Source organism: Schistocerca serialis, chromosome 6, assembly GCF_023864345.2.
Source record: "Schistocerca serialis cubense isolate TAMUIC-IGC-003099 chromosome 6, iqSchSeri2.2, whole genome shotgun sequence".
Classification (NCBI taxonomy): domain Eukaryota; kingdom Metazoa; phylum Arthropoda; class Insecta; order Orthoptera; family Acrididae; genus Schistocerca; species Schistocerca serialis.
The window spans coordinates 92,341,453-92,361,801 of record NC_064643.1 but is presented as its reverse complement, the minus strand read 5'-3'; the positions used below and the strand labels follow the sequence as shown (position 1 = coordinate 92,361,801).

The following is a 20,349-nucleotide window of genomic DNA, read 5'->3' as shown; positions in this document are numbered from 1 at the left end:
TACCGAAATCAGTTTGAAACATAACTGTCAGCCATAAAAACTATGACTGCGTGCTTGATAGCGTATTGGTCGGCCTTTGGACCGCAATACAGCACCTATCCCGCGTGGTGTGGATTCGACGAGTACTAGGCAAGTTTGAGGAGGTACGTGGAACCAGATGTTCCCGGAGATCAGGGGTCGGTGATTTGCGGGCGCGTAGCTGGGATCCGACAGCGTGCCTCGTGTGTTCCGTCGGCTTCCCATCAGACGAATTAGGTGACCAAGACTTGGGTGCGAGTTCATTGCCATGCTCCTCAATACTTTTTAGCACTGAGCTTTTGACATGAATATTTACCTTGTGGCAAGATTGCTTTGTGGTTGGGGAAGACTTCAAGCAGGACCGGACGCAGGTGGTCCGCAATAATATATAGCGCACAGCTGTCACGGTGTCCTCGTTTGCTACCACAGGTTACATGAAAACCCAGCTGAATGTCCCCCAGCGACCTGTGTCCGCGGCGCGGTGCACACTTGGGGCAGCCGTTCACCTGTGGCGTACCGAGACTCGATCGTCGACCTGGTGTTATTAGAAACGTGATTCATCTGGCGAGACGGTCAATTCGCGATTATGCCTCATCTCCTGTGTCGCCTAATACGGAGCCCCATGTTCGGCAATGTACGCCAGAGACGGTGTGCTCAGAAACGTCTGTACCTGCACCAGCTCTGAACGGTGTCGTCATAATCGCGTCTCCTGCTTTACAGCGCGTTCTGTCATGAGACGTGGACGAACACAAATCTTTTCGCCTATTCGTCGTTTCACCGTTCTTCAGCCACTTTTCACAGATGCTCACGACAGTAGAGCGCGAACAACCGACCAAATTCGTCGAAAGTGTCGATTCCAGGCACGGGACCGTAATTACACACCGTTAGTCCCGGTCGTCTAAGTCTGCGGACGCCCTCATTTCCGATTCGTAATGTCGCTAGAATGATTCGCCACTCTCCTCTGTTCCGCTTGCGTACTTTCATCACCACATCACGTGCTCGCAACGTCGTGAACGGAATTCAGCTGCGTGGTGGGCTACGCTCATGTTGTTTTAGCAGTGTATATTCTCGCAGGCTCTGGGAACAATGGAAAAATGATAGCTTAATTTACAAGCCGAGTTACTGCATTGGCTTGTACACTGAAGAGCCAAAAAAGCTGTTACAGCCACCTAATATCATGTAGGGCCCCCGCGAGCACGCAGAAGTGTCGCAACACGACAAGGCATGGAATCGACTAATGTCTGAAGTAGTGCTGGAGGAAATCGACAGCATGAATCTTGGAGGGCTATCCATAAATGAGTAAGACTGGGTGCAGATCTCTTCCGAACAGCACGTTGCAAGGCATCTCAGATAAGCTCAATAATGTTCATGTCTGGGGAGTTTGGTGGCCAGTGGAAGTGTTTAAACTCAGGACAGTGTTCCTGGAGCCACTCTGTAGCAATTCTGGACGTGTGGGGTTTCTCATTGTCCTACTGGCGTTGTTCAAATCCGTCGGAATGCACAATGGATGAAGGTGAACAGACTGCATGCTTACGTACGTGTCACATGTCGAGTCGTATCCAGAGGTATCAGGGGTTGCATACCACTCAAATTGCACACGCCCCACCTCATTATAGGGCCTTCACTAGCTTGAAGAGTTCCCTGCTGATGTGCAGGGTCCATGGATTCATGAGACTGTCTCCATACCCGTACACGTCCATCCGTTCGATACAACTTGAAACGAGACTCGTCCGACCAGGCAACATGTTTCCAGTCAGCAACAGTCCAATGTCGGTGTTGACGGGCGTAGGCGAGGCGTAAAGCTTTGTACCGCGCAGTCATCAAGGGTACACGAGAGGGCCCATATCAACGATGTTTCGTAAAACGGTTCGCACGATGACACCTGTTGATGGCCCAGCATTGAAATCTGCAGCAATTTGCGGAAGGGTTGCACTTCCGTCACGTTGAACGATTCCCTTCAGTCATTGGTCTCGTTCTTGTAGGACCTTTTTCCGGCCGCAGTGATGTCGGAGATTTGATGTTTTACCGAATTCCTGATTTTTCACGGTACACTCGTGAAATGGTCGTATGGGAAAATCCCCACTTCATCACTACCTCGGAGATGCTGTGTCCCATGGCTTGTGCGCCGACTATAACACTACGTTCAAACTCACTTAAATCTTGATAACCTACCATAGTAGCAGCAGTAACCGATCTAACAACTGAGCCCGACTCATATATATAGGCGTTACCGGCCGCAGCGCCAGCCGGTGTGACCGAGCAGTTCTAGGCGCTTCAGTCCGGAACCGCGCGCCCGCTACGGTCGCAGGTTCGAATCGTGCCTCGGGCATGGATGTGTGTGATGTCCTTAGATTAGTTAGGTTTAAGTAGTTGTAAGTCTTGGGGATTGATGACCTCAGATGTTAAGTCCCATAGTGCTCAGAGCCATTTGAACCATTTTGAACCGGCCGCAGCGCCGTATTCTGCCTGTTTACATATCTCTGTATTTGAATACGCATACCTGTACCAGATTTTCTGGCGCTTCGGTGTATTATAGTAATACATCGGTTGCATTCGAGCATACTGGTGCACCAGACCTCTACGCATTAAATCGCGGTTTTAACGTATTTTAGCGTTTATGGCACACTTTATACGAATGGTCTTAAAAATATACTGTCTAAGGCACATTTTAAGGCAATAAAAAAAAAAAATATTTGTTCTGCTCTACCCCTTAAACTCCCATTGACAGCACAAAATTTTGTTGTGCATTTATCTGAGAAACTATCGTTACACATGGCTTGCTTTATCAAAGTTATCCTCTCGCTGACCGTATCGCATGGGCATGCAAAGACCTCCTTTCAGGATGTTAACGTACTTACCCCTCTCACTATTTACGGTCACATATCTCACTGCAGGCCGGCATGTGCGATAATAATGAACAATCACTTCGCGTCGAAGTGACCTCAGTTTTGAGATAGCAAGTAGACATGCAGTCATTACGTACGACGTTTTCATACCTGCGACACTTTCTCCTACCTCCGCTGCTCAGAATTTCCCTATTTTTGTGATGAAATAAACAAATAAATAAAGTAACTATCTTACGTTAAAATACCTAATTAGAATATTTATTTTGTGGGATTGACAATGGTGGAGATTGGTGGAATATTAGTTATCATGCAAAATTCTTTACAAATTACGAATTTAACCTCATTTCCCTTATATGCATCTATGCGAGTCAGTATAAGAAATATAAAGTACAGTATTCCGCATCTGAAAGAATATTTGAACACGACAGTCCTTCCTTAGCGAATTAGAGGGTGGTTTACCTTTGTAGCCATCTCTAGAAACGAACTCCCACATCATTGAACGTCACACAGTATACACTGTGACACTGCTATCAGTCCTATACACTAATGTCTGTGAAAATTACACCACGAAGAAGGTTACACGTGAATAAAGTGAACTTTGTATCGCCAACTAGATACATGAGAAAACATAGGGGATATGACTGGCATCACGTTCTCCCCACCGATGAGTGTCGCATATATGCCTTCAACCAGGCAATCATCGGGGACATTGTTGGAGGCAACCCGGTCAGGCTTAACGCCTTAGACACACTGTACAGCGAGTGCAGCAAGGTGTAGGTTCCCTGCTGTATCGGGGTGCCATTATGTGGGGCCGACGTTGGCCGCATCCAGCCGCGGTGGAGAGCGGTTCTAGGCGCTCAGTCCGGAACCGCGCGAATGCTACAGTCGCAGGTTCGAATCCTGCCTCGGGCAGTAATGTCCTTAGGTTAGATAGGTTTACGTAGCTCTAAGTTCTAGGGGACTGATGACCATAGAAGTTAAGTCCCATAGTGCTCAGAGCCATTTGAACCATTTGACGTTGGCCGCTAGTGGTCATGGAAGGCGCCGTAACGGCTGTACGATGTGTGAATGCCGTTCTCCGACCGATACTGTAAACATATCGGCAGTATGATGGCGAGGCATTCGTCTTGGTGGACGACAATTCGCGCCCCCATCGTACACATCTAGTGAATGACCTCCTTCAGGATAACGACATCGCTCGACTAGAGTTGCCAGATTGTTCTCCAGACTTGAACCGTATCGAACATGCCTGGGATGGATTGCAAAGGGCTGTTTATGGACGGCGTGACCAACCAACCACTTTGAAGGATCTACGCCGAATCGCCGTTGAGGAGTGGGACAATCAGGACCAACAGTGCCTTGATGAACTTGTGGATAGTATGTCACGAGGACTGTAGCGCCTAGAACCGCTCGGCCACCCCGGCTGGCACAGATTCTACAGGCGCCAGACTGCAGTTGTAAGAGATGAAGAACATGAAATGCAACCATCGTTCATGAGCGGGCAAGACAGGGTTGTGGCCAACCGTGATATTATTCAGTCTGTACACTGATCAAGTAGTAATGTAAACCAAGAATAAATTTAGAAACGGTATCAAATATCAGGATGAAGCAAGCAAGCTGATCACATTCCAATTTCAGTCGTAGCTAGCAAATGGCTTGGAAGAGCGCATAGGTGAAATACAGTGTAGCGCCACAGAAACTGGTATGGGCATGCGTACTGAAATACAGAGGTAAGAAAACAGCCAGAAAACGGGGCTGCAGTGGGCAACGCCTATATAAGACAACAAGCGTCTGGCGCAGTTCTTAGATCGGTTACTGCTGCTACAATGGCAGGTTATCAAGATTTGAGTGAGTTCGAACGTGGTGTTATAGTCGGCGCACGAGCGATGGGACACTGCATCTCCGAGGTAGCGGTGAAGTGGGGATTATCCCGTACGACCATTTCACGACTGTAGCATGAATATCAGGAATCCGGCAAAACAACAAATATCCCCCATCGCTGCGGCTCGAAACAGATCTAGAAAGAACGGGACCAATGACGACTGAAGAAAAACTATAAAAATAGGTAGAGATATAGACGGACTTGATGTTCTGGTAGGGGAACGTGATTACAGTTTCGTTGGGGCAGCGCGTGATGAGTGTGTAGGTTTAGGCTTGAGGGCATGTGATGGTATTGTATAGGATAGCACGATTAGGATGTAAATGGAATGGAAGATGTGGTATGTCAGGGGCGATAAAATGCTATACATTGACAGAAAATTTCTGCGTTTATTGCAGGAGTGGCCTACAGTCGCACCCTTCTGGATGGATGTACTTATTACATTCGCCAGTTGCATAGTCAACGGGATTGGGTGGCAGAAAGTTAAAAGGTTTTAAAGAAACGGCGGTATTACAGGTGCGGAAGCTGAACGGTAAAGAGAGTGCCAGACATTTGTTACAACAAAGACAGAGATTGACGGCCTAAAAATTAGTAGAGTGCGGCAGATGGCCTGGGCCACCTGCCCTGCAGGAGAGCCAAAACTCGAGGCAGTGTAATTCTTTCCGCGGGCAGTCGCCGGAGGCTGTCACATGGCCCGTCTGCCATGCCTCCTGACTGGTGGAACGTGGAGCAACGTGGAAGGATTCAAACGCCATGCTAGACTGACTACTAGTTGTACACTCCAGTGAGCTCCTCGTGTGTGGTTAGAAGATGGGCTTCCATTGTTAGTTTATGACTGAGTGCTAGTCCGAGCTATTTTTGTGTGGCAAATGTGTTCTGCTTACGTTCATCACTGTTAATTCCCTCATCCAGATGAACCTGATTCATCAGTGGTGTGCCGTCACTCTTCTGCATTTTTAAAACACACAAGCATAGCTTACTCAAATGAAATTTTAGAATATGTTTCTAAAGTTATTTAAGGGGGGTAGGACGTCAAACGGGCCGACTTGGTGCAGGAGAGGTACCACAGGACATTTTAATTTCCACTGTCTATACTTTCACAAATAAATTCATAAAACTTTGTCAGAATGACCAGGAAGAATTCAGGATTCACACTCATAGCAGTGGAAGTGCAAAAACATAACAAAATAATTTTTTTTTTAGATATGAAATTTCATCATTTTTTCACTTACTGTTGGCTGCATTTGTTGCTATAGGTACATTTTTCTTCACAAGTAAGAGAGATTCGTTGATGAATTTTGCACAGCACACAAACCATACTTACAGGTGTACGAAACTCTAGAATTTTCCAAATCTATTAAAAACTGTGGTAAAAATTGAGATAATTAACTACAAATTTTGATTTTTTTCAAAATATAAAGTTTAAAACGTAACAGCTCATTCATTTTTTCATAAATTAAATAGATTATAGAGTTTCAGACAACTGTAAGTATGGTTTGTATGCTGGGCAATATTCATCGAACAGTCTCTCTTACTTCTGAAGAAAAGTGTACCTATAGCAACAAATGCAGCCAATACTAAGTGAAAATATGATGAAATTTCACATGTAAAAAAAAATATTTTGTTATGTTTTTGAACTTCCGCTGCTACAAGTGTGAATCCTGAATCATTTGTGGTCATGCTGATAAGGTTTTATGAATTTACTTGTAAAAGTATAGGCAGTGGAAATTAAAATGTCCTCTGGTGCCTCTCCTGCTCCAAGCCAGCCCGTTTGACGTCCTACCCCCCTTAAACAGACATTTGTTGTATAGACTTTAGGTAAATTATTGTTGTTTTAAAAGCACGACGAAAACTGGAAGTAGATATTGCACAAACGCTCGAAACACTTCTTAGCACTAAGTCATTGGAAGTGAAAAGATGATGAGGGAAATTGTTGTGGGGGAGTAGTTTGGAAAAGAATGTGAGATGAAGAAGGTGGAGGACTGTGAACAAGCTGTTAGAAAAGGATGGACGGGAATGGTTTGATGAGGTAGGAAAAGGAGTTTTGTAGTATAGGAGCGAGCGCCTGTCTAGTCAGTAGGTGGGAGAGACGGCAGGTGTGGGTGTTGCAGATGTCGCGGGCCCGCCTGCCCTGGCTGTGGCTGTGGCTGCCTCTGGCGCTGGCGCCCCTCCTGAGTCCCGCGGCCGTGCACGCGTCCGGCGCCCGCATCCTGGCGGCGGTGCCCCTGCGCTCCGCCAGCCACTTCCGCGTGCTGCAGCCGCTGCTGCGCGCGCTCGCCGACCGCGGCCACCACCTCACCGTCATCTCGCACTTCCCCCAGCAGCCGCCGCCGCCCAACTACACAGACATCAGCCTCAACAGCGCTGCCACGCAGGGCGGCGCCCCCTCGCCTTACGTGAGTTGTCTACACGCTTTCTCTAACGGAGGCACACAGTGGACAGGCCCACACTGATTTTATTCACAGAGCTCGCGCAAGATAACGCGTTACCTACGATGTATCCCGGCCGAGTCCACCACTCTGGTCCAGACAGGTTTCCGCTCCTACGGTGACTGCCGCCTGCCGACCTACACACTTCGGGGATTCTCGTTGCTCTCTCTCTACCACACAGCACAGCATCATAATCTTTCGACAGTGTAGATCCTAGGGCCAACGGCCTTGCTGCAGTGGTAACACCGGTTCCCGTCAGATCACCGACGTGAAGCACTGTTAGGCTTGGCTAGCACTAGGATGGGTGACCATCCGATCTGCCGCGCGCTGTTGGCAAGCATGGTCCACTCAGTCCCTATGAGGCAAACTGAGGAGCTACTTCATTGAGAAGCAGCAGCTCGGGTCTCGTAAAATGACATACGGCCGGGAGAGCGATGTGCTGACCACTTGCCCCTCCATATCTTCATCCAGTGACGCCTGTGATCTGAGGGTGACACGGCGGCCGGTTGGTACCGTTGGGCTTTCATGACCTGTTCAGGCAGAGCTTAGTTTTTAGATCCTAAGGAACTTCTTCATAATGATACACGTGTGATTATATGCCAAGCCATTAAATTTTGGTTGAGAGTGATAAATGAGAAAGCCAAAATGTTGTTAAAAACTGTGCTTGCGAGGACTGGAGCAACTGCTAGCTATCATATAAACACAATAAAGAAATAGGGAGGAAACACAGCTAAAAAGCCGTCCAAAGGATTCGCTACTTCGTAAAGACGTGGAAGATAGGGAAGAAAATTAAATTATTATGTAATATTACTGAACATAGTGTCAGGGAACTAGCACACAATTTTCATGTGGCATATTTTTCTTCTTTTTCAATCTCCATATCATAGTGACAACCTCTACCTCTCTTTTGATTTATGAAATTTTCCATCTGGCAGTGATTGGTAGATTTTGTTTCGGTTTAGTTATCCTCCCCTTATGGATCTATTTCTTTCGCAATACTACTGACTTGGAACGTCTGTATAAATCAAGTTACTGATCGTACTGACATATTTTGATTAAAGAGAAATACAAATCTCAGCCGAAATGAAGCACTGAATTAAATTCAGTGGCGACAAGTGAAAAACTTGTACTGGATTGGGACTCAAAAGGATGAAAGGAAGAGTATCGAGGAAGTTTAGTGAACCGCCATTTGAAGCTGACTGCAGTACGGTCGTACAGCCATCAACGTACACTTCGGGTACGGATGAAGAGGATAGAATAAGAGGAAATAGTGCTTGTACGGAGGCACAGAGACAGCACTTTTTGCTTCACTGTGTTCGCGAGTGGAACAAGAAAGGAAATGAATAATAGTCGTACGGGGTACCCTCCACCACGCCTTGTGGAATATGTACGTAGATATAGGTATAGATTTGTGCACTTATATTACTTCATATTGCTTTCCTAAAAAGAACTCCCGGAATGTAAACTGAATCGGCTTCGCAGTAGTACTTAATGGAAGCTAATCTTCAATGTGAATGAGAGGTGGTTCTGACTTCCAATACATGGTTGTGATGTAAGGCATCACTCCTGAAAGAAAAACTTGTATCACGCGATGAACGCTGATAAAGTGCATACAGGCCGGGGAAAATAAAACACGCTTGGAAAACATTTGATGCACCTTGACATAGGCAATACTGCATCGAACCTGGGTGTGGACTGTGTAAGTTGGATTGCCTGTCTTACGTGCATGTAATATGGGCACTTGTAACTTGCCCACGCCGTGCAAGTGAAAAGACTGATATGGAAAGATACGGATAGTTTCAAGCAGTTTTATGTAATAACTGTAAGTACGTGTTATGTTACATGAGAAGCATTTTACAATGGAAAATTTTTTTTACGGTAATTCTCATTTATTTTACCGTCTCAGATGTACATTTTTGGTTAGGATGCATGTTTCGATCACTCTGTATTATTCTCAGATAGGAGTAACTGCGTCAGCAACCCTTCGTGTTTACTCGGAAGCACATAACTTCAGATCACTGCGTTTTGCAACTGCAGTGGTTCCGAGTAGAAAAGACGGATGGCTGACGCGACTGCTTGGCTCTGATGATGATAGAGACTGTTATCTAACTGAAAATGTGCAACTGACACGGAACAATAAATATTTACCTTAAGTATGTAAACAGTTGCTCTATCTCTCAAATCGATAACGTCGACTACAGGGGAAAATCTAAGTTGCGACGGGCAAAGGGCTTTCCTTCTGAAACAGTGTGTTAGGAACAGACTGAATGGCCACATTCGATCTTTGATTTACTAAAAGAGCGAAGAATGTTAAACAATTACGTCTCGATAATGATGGAAACTGAATAATTGGCTCTAAGCACTATGGGAATGAACATCTGAGGTCATCAGTCCCCTAGACTTAAGCCTAACTAACCTAAGGACATCACACACATCCATACCCGAAGCGGGATTCGAACCTACGACCGTAGCAGCAGCGCAGTTCCTGACTGAAGTGCCTAGAACCACTCGCCCACAGCGGCTGGCAAACTGAATAATTGAATTAAAATTTGTGCCACAGCTAATATTCGAACCTTGGTCGCCGTGCTTTCAAGGAAGGAATGCTGACCATTACACCAATGCAGCAGCACAGCTGCACAGACTTCCTAAGTCCGGTGCTCTCGGCAACACAAACTTTGATTCAAATCTTCCGCTTATTTTCCCCCTAAATCGTCACTATTGCCAGGGCGCTCCAGCATTGAAATAGTACCTAAGCGTTGGACATAATGTCCAATGGCAATGGCAATAGCGACGATTTAAGGGGAAATTAAGCTGACGATATGAATTGGGAGATTGTGTTGCTGAGGGCATTGGACTTCCGTAGTCCGTGCAGGAGTGTTAGTTGAAGTGCTGCGGTGGTGTAATACACTATTGGCCATTAAAATTGCTACACCATGAACATGACGTGCTACAGACGCGAAATTTAACTGACAGGAAGAAGATGCTGTGATATGCAAATGATTAGCTTTTCAGAGCATTCACACAAGGTTGGCGCCGGTGGCGACACCTACAACCTGCTCACATGAGGAAAGTTTCCAACCGATTTCTCATACACAAGCAGCAGTTGACAGGCGTTGCCTGGTGAAACGTTGTTGTGATGCCTCGTGTAAGGAGGAGAAATTCGTACCATCAGGTTTCCGACTTTGATAAAGGTCGGATTGTAGCCTATCGCAATTGCGGTTTATCGTATGGCGACATTGCTGCTCGCGTTCGTCTAGATCCAATGACTGTTAGCAGAATATGGAATCGGTGGGTTCAGGAGGGTAATACGGAACGTCGTTCTGGATCCCTACGGCCTCGTATCACTAGTAGTCGAGATGACAGGCATCTTATCCGCATGGCTGTAACGGATCGTGCAGCCACGTCTCGATCCCTGAGTCAACAGATGGGGACGTTTGCAAGACAACAGCCATCTGCACGAACAGTTCGACGACGTTTGCAGCAGCACGGACTATCAGCTCGGACACCACGGCTGCGGTTACCTTTGACGATGCATCACAGACAGGAGCGCGTGCGATGGTGTACTCAACGACTTAGCTGGGTGCACGAATAGCAAAACGTCATTTTTCGGATGAATCTAGGTTCTGTTTACAGCATCATAACACGCGCATCCGTGTTTGGCGACATCGCGATGAACGCACATTGGAAGCGTGTATTCGTCATCGCCATACTGGCGTATCACCCGGCGTGATGGTATGTGGTGTCATTGGTTACACGTCTCGGTCACCTCTTATTCGCATTGACGGCACTTAGGACGTTACATTTCATATGTGTTAAAACTTGTGGCTCTACCCTTCACTCGATCCCTGCGAAACTCTACATTTCAGCAGGATAATGCACTACCGCATGTTGCAGGTCCTGTACGGGCATTTCTGGATACAGAAAATGTTCGACTGCTGCCCTGGCCAGCACATTCTCCAGATCTCTCACCAATTGGAAACGTCTGGTCAATGGTGGCCGAGCAACTGGCTCGTCACAATACGACAGTCACTACTCTTGATGAACTGTGGTATCGTGTTGAAATTGCATGGGCAGCTGTACCTGTACACGCCATCCAAGCTCTGTTTGACTCAATGCCCAGGCGTATGAAGGCCGTTGTTACGGCCAGAGGTGGTTGTTCTGGTTACTGATTTCTCAGGATCTGTGCACCCAAATTGCGTGAAAATGTAATCACATGTCAGTTCTAGTGTTATATATTTGTCCAATGAGTACCCGTTTATCATCTGCATTTCTTCTTGGTGTAGCAATTTTAATGACCAGTAGTGTAGTTAGCACTGTTGCCTCGAAAGCGAGACCTGGGTTCAAGTGGTGTCTATGTCACAAAATTTAATTCATTTATTCAGTTTCCACCATTATCGTAGATAAAGATGAGACTTGAGTTTCTCGAGGAGAGTTTAATTATAAGAATTATATGTTGGTGTGACTTTTGACGTCTTTCAGGAGAGTGCTGTTCATCGAATGCACCGCAGTGACGCACAGTGTTTTGTGCGCAGCTGCCGATGAAGGAGGGCAGCTTGGTGCGGGCGATGTGGCAGTGGGCTCAGCTGTGCGCCAAGGCGGGCGCCTTCTGCCGGGAAGCCTACGACGCCCCCGCCGTGCGCCGCCTGCTGGCCTCGGACGCGCGCTTCGACCTCGTGCTGGCCGAGGCGTTCGCCGGCGACTGCATGGCCGGGCTCGCGCACCGCTTCCACGCCCCACTGGTCGGCGTCGTCTCCAGCGTCGCTCTGCCCTGGGTCCACGACCGGGTCAGTAGTAGTCTGGGCCGGCGTAAAGGCGGCGGGGCGCGAAAGCGAGCGCGGCCGCGGAGCCGGGCGAGGTTCGTGACGTCAGAACGCGAGGCTCCGCGTTGCACTGCATTCCCGAGTGCAAGAGACACAATCAGTCGTGTCAGGTTTCCTGCAGCGTGCCAGGAGCGTGGCCACTGACATGCTAAATAAGCTTTACGCCGCGCACCGAACTTACGAGACGCCATACTGGATTACGTCAGTTGTAGTTTATTTAATCGTGTCAGAAGCATCGTACGTAAAATCAGAATGATTAACACATACGTATCAAGTATATAACAAATGCAAAAAGAGTATAAAAGTATACAGATATACAGGGTGTTACAGAAAGGTACGGCCAGACTTTCAGGAAACATTCCTCACACACGAATAAAGAAAAGATGTTATGTGGACATGTGTCCGGAAACGCTTAATTTCCATGTTAGAGCTCATTTTAATTTCGTTAGTATGTACTATACTTCCTCGATTCACCGCCAGTTGGCCGAATTGAAGGAATGTAATGCTGACTTCGGTGCTTGTGTTGACACGTAGCATCAACAGCTTAGTGTTCATCACGAACGTGGTTTTGCAGTCAGTGCAATGTTTACAAATGCGGAGTTGGCAGATGCCCATTGGATGTATGGATTAGCACGGGACAATAGCAATGGCGCGGTACGTTTGTATCGAGACAGATTCCCAGAACGAAGGTGTCCCAACAGGAAGACGTTCGAAGCAATTGATCGGCGGCTTAGGGAGCACGGAACATTCCAGCCTATGACTCGCGACTGGGGAAGACCTAGGACGACGAGGACACCTGCAATGGACGAGGGAATTCTTCGTGCAGTTGACAATAACCCTAATGTCAGCGTCAGAGAGGTTGCTGCTGTACCAGGTAACGTTGACCACTTCAGGAGAGTGCTACGGGAGAACCAGTTGTTTCCGTACCATGTACAGCGTGTGCAGGCACTATCAGCAGCTGATTGGCCTTCACGGGTACACTGTTACGAATGGTTCATCCAACAATGTGGCAATCCTCATTTCAGAGCAGATCTTCTCTTTACGGATGAGGCTTCATTCCAACGCGATCAAATTGTAAATTTTCACAACCAACATGTGTGCGCTGACGAGAATCAGCACGCAATTGTGCAATCACGTCATCAACACAGATTTTCTGTGAACGTTTGGGCAGGCATTGTTGGTGATGTCTTGATTGGGCTCCATGTTCTTCCACCTACGCTCAATGTAGCACGTTATCATTATTTCATACGGGATACTCTACCTGTGCTGCTAGAACATGTGCCTTTACAAGTACGACGCAACATGTGGTTCATGCACGATGGAGCTCCTGCACATTTCAGTCGAAGTGTTCGTACGCTTCTCAACAACAGATTCGGTGACCGATGGATTGGTAGAGGCGGACCAATTCCATGGCCTCCACGCTCTCCTCAACGCTCTTGACTTTCATTTATGGGGGCATTTGAAAGCTCTTGTCTACGCAACCCCGGTACCAAATGTACAGACTCTTCGTGCTCGTATTGTGGACGGCTGTGATACAATACGCCATTCTCCAGGGCTGCATCAGCGCATCAGCGATTCCATACGACGGAGGGTGGATGCATGTATCCTCGCTAACGGAGGACATTTTGAACATTTCCTGTAACAATGTGTTTGAAGTCACGCTGGTACGTTCTGTTGTTGTGTGTTTCCATTCCATGATTAATGTGATTTGAAGAGAAGTAATATAATGAGCTCTAACATGGAAAGTAAGAGTTTCCGGACACATGTCCAAATAACATATTTTCTTTCTTTGTGTGTGAGGAATGTTTCCTGAAAGTTTGGTCGTACCTTTTTGTAACACCCTGTATAAGCAGGGTCAAGTAGCTTTTTATTTTATGAAGTCTCTGACCAGAACCTGGCAACGTTCAGCGCTTCCGGGGTGGCATTCGTCAAATCCTGTGCTTGAGTACAGCACACACTGCGTGAGGTGAATGGTGGTTTGAGTGTGTCCACAGTCACACAGCGCCGGTTCATTTGAGAGGCCTCATTTGCGCATATTCTCTTTGGATCGTGAGACACCAGAGAGCAGCCTATTAAGAGATTTCCATATCGTCCATCCTCCCATATGGCCGGGAGAGAGTTCTTCGTTTGGGACTAACCATTCCCCAAGGTGCGCGTTTTCTTCCCGCCACATTGCCAGCCTCACTTGCTGCGGTGCCCGACGATGTTTTCTGCTGTGTGCAGGAAGCTTTTTTTAGATTTTAGTCGACGACGGGCTGGCTGGTGTCCCGTTAGTTTGCGCTCGATGTTGTTTCTCGCGGCTGCTTTGTGTTGAGTGTTCATGCAGTGCTTTTTATAGGTGAGTGCTCTATCCAAGGTGACGCCTAAGTATTTTGGTGTTTCGCAATGTTCCAGGGGCACTCCTTCCCAATTAAGTTGTAGTCTTCTTGCAGATTGTCTGTTCTTTAGGTCGAAGGCGCAGGTTTGGGTTTTCCCTGGGTTGGGTTTGAGATGGTTCCCCTTATAGTAGGTGGCAAGCTGTTCGAGGGCTTCTGACAGGTTCTGTTCAACAGTGAAACCCCTCCATGATGGTTTCTTCTTTATAATGACCTGCTATTAAACTGAATGTTTCCCAAATTCTTGTTACAAACTTCAAGGTGTTGTAGAGAGGACTCGGTAGATACAGTTCTGAGAAGGATCCCACATCAGTAAATGTACCGTCTGTAAGTAAAATGACTTCTGAAGATCGGGTCACGTTCACATCTCCCGCTTCACGTTACGCACACAGCGGAGATAGTTAACTCTGGCGCGTGTGCCCTACAGGAGCCCACGGCACGGATGATTTTTCCATTACTCGTCGTCCTGTTCTCTTCCACGCGGCGAAGGGCGCTCGCTTCAAAGTCGAAAGTGCGGCGTACCAGTTTCTCGCGCTCGTTGCGCTATGTGACGTCATATTCATAGGAGGAACCGACGACGGCGCCCTCTTCTCAGTTTGTGTGCCCTCCGTGAAGAGGGATATTCGGAAGTGATTCTACCTTCTGACTCATTTTATATCCAAAAGTTCCTTACCAAAACTTTCTTACGAAGCCCACTGTAACAGGAATTGTGAATCACCCCCTGCACGCTACTTCGAAGCACTAGCACACTGTCTCAAAAACTCGTCTTTTTTGGTGCGATCTTAAAATGACGGAAAACGACATATTGGTGGTCGAGGGATTTTCGAATTTCCTGGTATTCGTGTTACAGCTTGCTTCCTATGAAAATACGATCTTTCGGAGTACCAGACCATTGAAGATTTATTAAAAAGGCCCTTTATACGCTCAGTTTGTTATATTTAAATATAGGATAATATTGTTAAAGGCTGCAATCATCGTAAATATAACGTTATGGACTGGAATATCGTTTCGTCAACTGTAGTATAATGATTGGAGACGCGGCTTCTGAATGCAAAGATTGCTTTATGTGTATATTTTTTTATTTATTTTATTTTTCTTTACACAGCTAGTTCCATAGGACCAAATTGAAGAGGAAATCTCCAAGGTCATGGAACGTGTCAGTAGATGAAATTACCAAATAAAAGTAATAACAGACAAAAATAAAATACTCATGAACCCGAAAAAGTCAAGCCATAATTTCAAGTAAGCGCAATCAACAATATAACATAATAATCAGCTTAATTTTTCAAGGAACTCTTCAGCCCAATAGGAGTGACCCATGAGGAAACTCTTCAGTTTCGATTTGAAAGCGCGCGGTCTACTGCTACGATTTTTCAATTCTTGTGGTAGTTTATTGAAAATGGATGCAACAGTATACTGTACACCTATGTGCACAAGAGTTAGGGGAGTGGGATCGAAATGCGGATTGGATTTCTGTCGACTATTAACTGAGTGAAAGCTGCTAATTATTGGGAATAAGCTGATACTGTTAACAAGAAACGACAGTAAAGAATGTATGTATTGAGAGGCCAATTTCAGAATACCCAGACTAGTGAAGAGGGGTCGACAGGAGGCTCGCGATCTTACACCACTTATTGCCCGAACTGCCCGTTTCTGAACCAAAAATATCCTTTTAGAATGGGAAGAGTTACGCCAATATGTAATACCATACGACAGAAGCGAATGAAAATAATCAAACTAGACAAATTTTCGCGTCGAACGATCATTTACTTCAGATACCGTTCGAATAGTAAAAATGGCAGCATTAAGTCTGAACGTGGGATTTCCACAACGGTTTACTATCTATCTAAGGACCTAGAAATTTGAGCTGTTCAGTTTCACTAATCATATGCCCATTCTGTGAAATTAGAACGTCGGGTTTTGTTGAATTGGGTGTTAGAAACTGTAAAAACTGAGTCTTACTGTGATTTAGCGTTAGTTTATTTTCTACAAGGCACGAACTTATGTCATGAACTGCACTATTTGAAACCGAGCCGATGTTGCACACAAAATCCTTTACTACCAAGCTAGTGTGATTAGCAAACAGAAATAGTTTAGAATTACTCGTAATACTAAAGGAAATTTCATTTATATAAATAAGGAACAGGAGTGGCCCCAACACTCATCCCTGGGACACCCCCCCAACTGACCGTACCCCACTCAGACCCCACATCACAACCATTCTTAACACTGTGAATAACGACCTTTTGTTGTCTGTTGTGAAAGTAAGAAGTGAACCAATTGTGAGCTGCTCCCCGTATTCCGTAATAGTCCAACTTTTGGAGCAATATTTCGTGATCAGCACAATTAAACGCCTTAGTTAAATCTACTTCATGTTTCCTATAATATTCTACGGCTTTCATAGTAATTTAATAGAAATACATTGTGAAGTATAAACAAGCGCGCTCCCCTTTCCGGACTGAGTTCGTTCAAATTTGTGGACTTCCCATCGTACATAGGCCTCCAATTTACAAGACTGACGTGTATGCCACTGGCTGATTTGCTAGCAAAGCAGTAAACTGTTTGCTATGGACTGCACAACACGTCAGCCACATGGAGAAGGGAGCAAATTTGCGTCTTAATAGACACCGTGAACGTGGAGTAGTATTTTTATAATGTCAGAAGTAACGATCACTACAATAAACACTAACGAGTCGTGGCGCATTCCCGTGTATTTTAAAAAGACAAATGCCTTAGATGCAACTGATGACTCCAAAGAAACGCCGAAGTGAATTTATGCACATGTGTAACACGCTTGGCGCTGAGAAATATAGCCGATAACACTGCCAATGGAGTTGGCTGCTGTCCCACACAACGTTATGCGCTAAATAACTATAACTGTTACACTTTATTTGTTTTGTGCCTGTCGGTTACTAGCCTGTACATAGCCATGCCTCATGGCAACGACCTTCACATAGTTAGCGCGCGGCTGGTTCCCGTCACACGTGATGGCGAGTATTGACTCTCGGCCCTCACAATGCATTTCAACAGCTATAGCTACTTTTTTTAAGATTTCTGTCAGTTGGTAACACCGAAGCACGTACTCATTTTTAGCGCTGTATTTTTCCACATAATGATTCCTGCACACCGTCTTCATTTCCGCTCCGTGCAGTTTTTGAGCTCAGTGATTATTGCATTACTCAGGTTGTAACCGCCAGCTGTTTTGGTGTTGATGAGCAGTTTGCAGTTACGCGTACCCCTCCATCCCCCAAACAAAACACACACGCACACAAACACACACACACACACACACACACACACACACACACACACACACACACACACATTCCCCGTACCGTACCTGACAAATGTTTTATACCTAAATCAGATCGTGTTTAACTTGTAATTAACCTGTCTTGGAAAAGTTTCATTTTGCTGCTATCCGACAGAAACAAGTTTCTCATTTTTTCGCATTCCACACAACGTGAAAGTGCTTATAATATTTTCGTCAAGACTTTTATTGATTTTCGACTTTATCTAGTTTCGATGTGAGCTACATGACAAAAATTATTGTCTCAAATCCTGACTAACATTCTCGCTGAATAGAGTTTGGATGACATTTGTTTGTTTGGAAATAGCAAATGCATTCAGTAAACTGAAATAAAACACACCGCTAGTACACAAGTGTTCGAGAAATAGTCTAGTTCCTCTGCAAGGCGATTTTTGTGAGCCTTCCATCTCGCATGTCACGACGATACATCCCCACTCGCTCCTACGAAGATTTCAATTTTTTTCCATTATTGCAGCATTTTTATCACTGAGGTCTATATGTGTAGCCTTTGTTTAATATATTCGTTCCTCTACCTGTCTAGTATACTGAACCTTCTCACCTTCCGCAGAAGCATCGTTCCTGTTGCATACATCTGTTTTACCCTTTTAAAGGTGACCATCACTCCAGCCAGTACAGTACTGTCTTTCTACAAGAGGATATTAACAATGTATAATCTCTGGTCTCATTATTTAGTATTAAATGTATTGTACAACGGTTGAATTGAAGGCTAAGTATTTTATTCTTATGTAATGACTTTGGTCGCAGCATAAACTACATCCTAAAAGAAAGGAAGGAAACCCTCGGCGATTACATAATCAGAGTCTGACGAACATAATTTCAGATAGAAAAAAGCATTGTGAAAAGAAAGGAACTAGGCCGTTGCCTTTCATTCCTGGATTTCGCTTAATGGAGTTACGAAAGTAAGGAAGAAAGATTATGGTTATCTGGGGTTCCCAAGGATGCGTTAAATGTCCTCAGCTGTTCTTAATGTATATCTAAATGATTTAAGAAATTACTTGACAATCCTCTTACATTGGTTGCAGATGATGCTGTCGTTTACCTTGCAGTAAAGGCATGGTTCAAATGGCTCTAAGCACTATGGGACTTCTGAGGTCATCAGTCCCCTAGACTTAGAACTACTTAAACCTAACTAACTTAAGGACATCACACACATCCATGCCCGAGGCAGGATTCGAACCTGTGACCGTAGCAGCAGCGCGGTGGCGACAGCAATAGCATCCGGCCACCCCTTATACTAACCACTCCAAATCCGTGAAATAACCACGCTGTCCCTGCGCCGATGCGGGACATAGGTACAAGAAAAAGAAGGTTTGCATCGTACGAAAAGAGGTAGTTGACTCTGAACAACAAAACTGTGAGCTTGCACAATAAATATAAAGAATTTAAAAGTTATAGATTCAATTAAGCGAACATCTTAAATAGTAATCATAGTAGTTGGGCTAGAGTCATTTTAGGTAAACCCTCAGCCTTAGGATCAGGTAGGCACCAAAACAAATACAGTTTACTCTTCACTGGCTGCTTTTACAAATCCTATTTACATTAAAACATTTTAGAGAAAGAGAGGGGTGGAGTGAGCTATCCAGTCGGAAGATTGGTGACACAGGTCACTTTGGGGCGCTGTAGATGATGTAAAACTGGCATGAGGCCGTCATTTGACCGCCCACTGCTGACGTCAGGAAGAGCGGTGGAGTGGTGTCTGCGTGCCAATCGGTTGGATGAAATAGCCAAGTAAGTTGGGTTGATATACACAGACGTGACAGAATGGGAAGAAGGATCTGTAGTATTTATACGTGTCAGTGACCACACAGTGAATGAAGCTACCCAAGTCTTTTGACGTTACAACGTGGGCTGTGCAATGGGTCTCTAAGGAGAGTTGTACCACTTGCAGGAAGAAACACTGCGTAATAACAATAGTCGTAATGAAATGGTAACCGACAGAGACCGGAGACACTAGGTTTCAATACCAGACAGAATTGCAGCTGTTGCTAGCTAAGGGAGTCCCATCTCAACCAGTCTCTGAGCGATCGTTGTAAAGCGAAATTAATATGAAGGACATTTGGAGTCGCGTATCTCGTAAAAGGTTACTGCTCTCAGCAACACACGAGGTGTACGCCCACAATGGGCAAAACAACACAGTTACTCTGCAGTAGTTGCCTGGGGGCGTGTACTGCGGTTCGACGAATCGCGAGTTTGGCTCTATACAAATGTTGAAAGGCACTGACTATATCCACAGCCGAATGAGGCGTCTCACCCAGAGTGAAGCTAGGGTTGGAATCAGTTACGAGATGTTTTGGAAATATATTTCGCACCACGACTGATCCCACTTATTCAGGTTACCAATGCACTTGTTTCAGTGCTTTCAGTGGTGAAGCGTTGCCCTTCCTGCTTCACTTTCACTTTGCCAATGCTGTGAATACTGTCGTCTTCCAGGATGACAAAAGCATGTTCATTCTTACGTGCCTGTTTTCACTAACACTCACGCAACCTATCGCTCGCCTACTGGCAACTTCATCAGCTGATCTTAATCACACAGGAAACGTCTTGTACTCTTTGGAGCAGCGGATGGAATGCAGCAGTCAACATCCATGGGTACCTCTAAGGGATAGAATCATATGTAGCTTTCAGTTGATATTCACATGTGAAAGGCCTAT

The 20,349-nt window shown here is 45.6% G+C and overlaps 2 protein-coding genes and 1 pseudogene across 2 annotated transcripts in view; 2 read left to right on the top strand and 1 right to left on the bottom strand.

Annotated features, from left to right (window-relative positions):
* LOC126484656 (lachesin-like) overlaps positions 1–3,335 on the bottom strand; it is a 555,382-nt gene extending 552,047 nt beyond the window's left edge. Inside the window, exon 1 of the mRNA XM_050108247.1 lies at positions 3,324–3,335. Within this exon, the coding sequence (XP_049964204.1) occupies positions 3,324–3,335 (12 nt within the window). The remainder of the gene's footprint in view (positions 1–3,323) is intronic.
* Positions 1–20,349, top strand: part of LOC126484203 (UDP-glucosyltransferase 2-like) — a 61,398-nt gene that overhangs the window by 321 nt on the left and 40,728 nt on the right. Inside the window, exons 2-3 of the mRNA XM_050107616.1 lie at positions 6,855–7,139; positions 11,705–11,956. Of these exons, the coding sequence (XP_049963573.1) occupies positions 6,855–7,139; positions 11,705–11,956 (537 nt within the window). The remainder of the gene's footprint in view (positions 1–6,854; positions 7,140–11,704; positions 11,957–20,349) is intronic.
* Positions 7,391–7,508, top strand: LOC126485463 (5S ribosomal RNA; annotated as a pseudogene).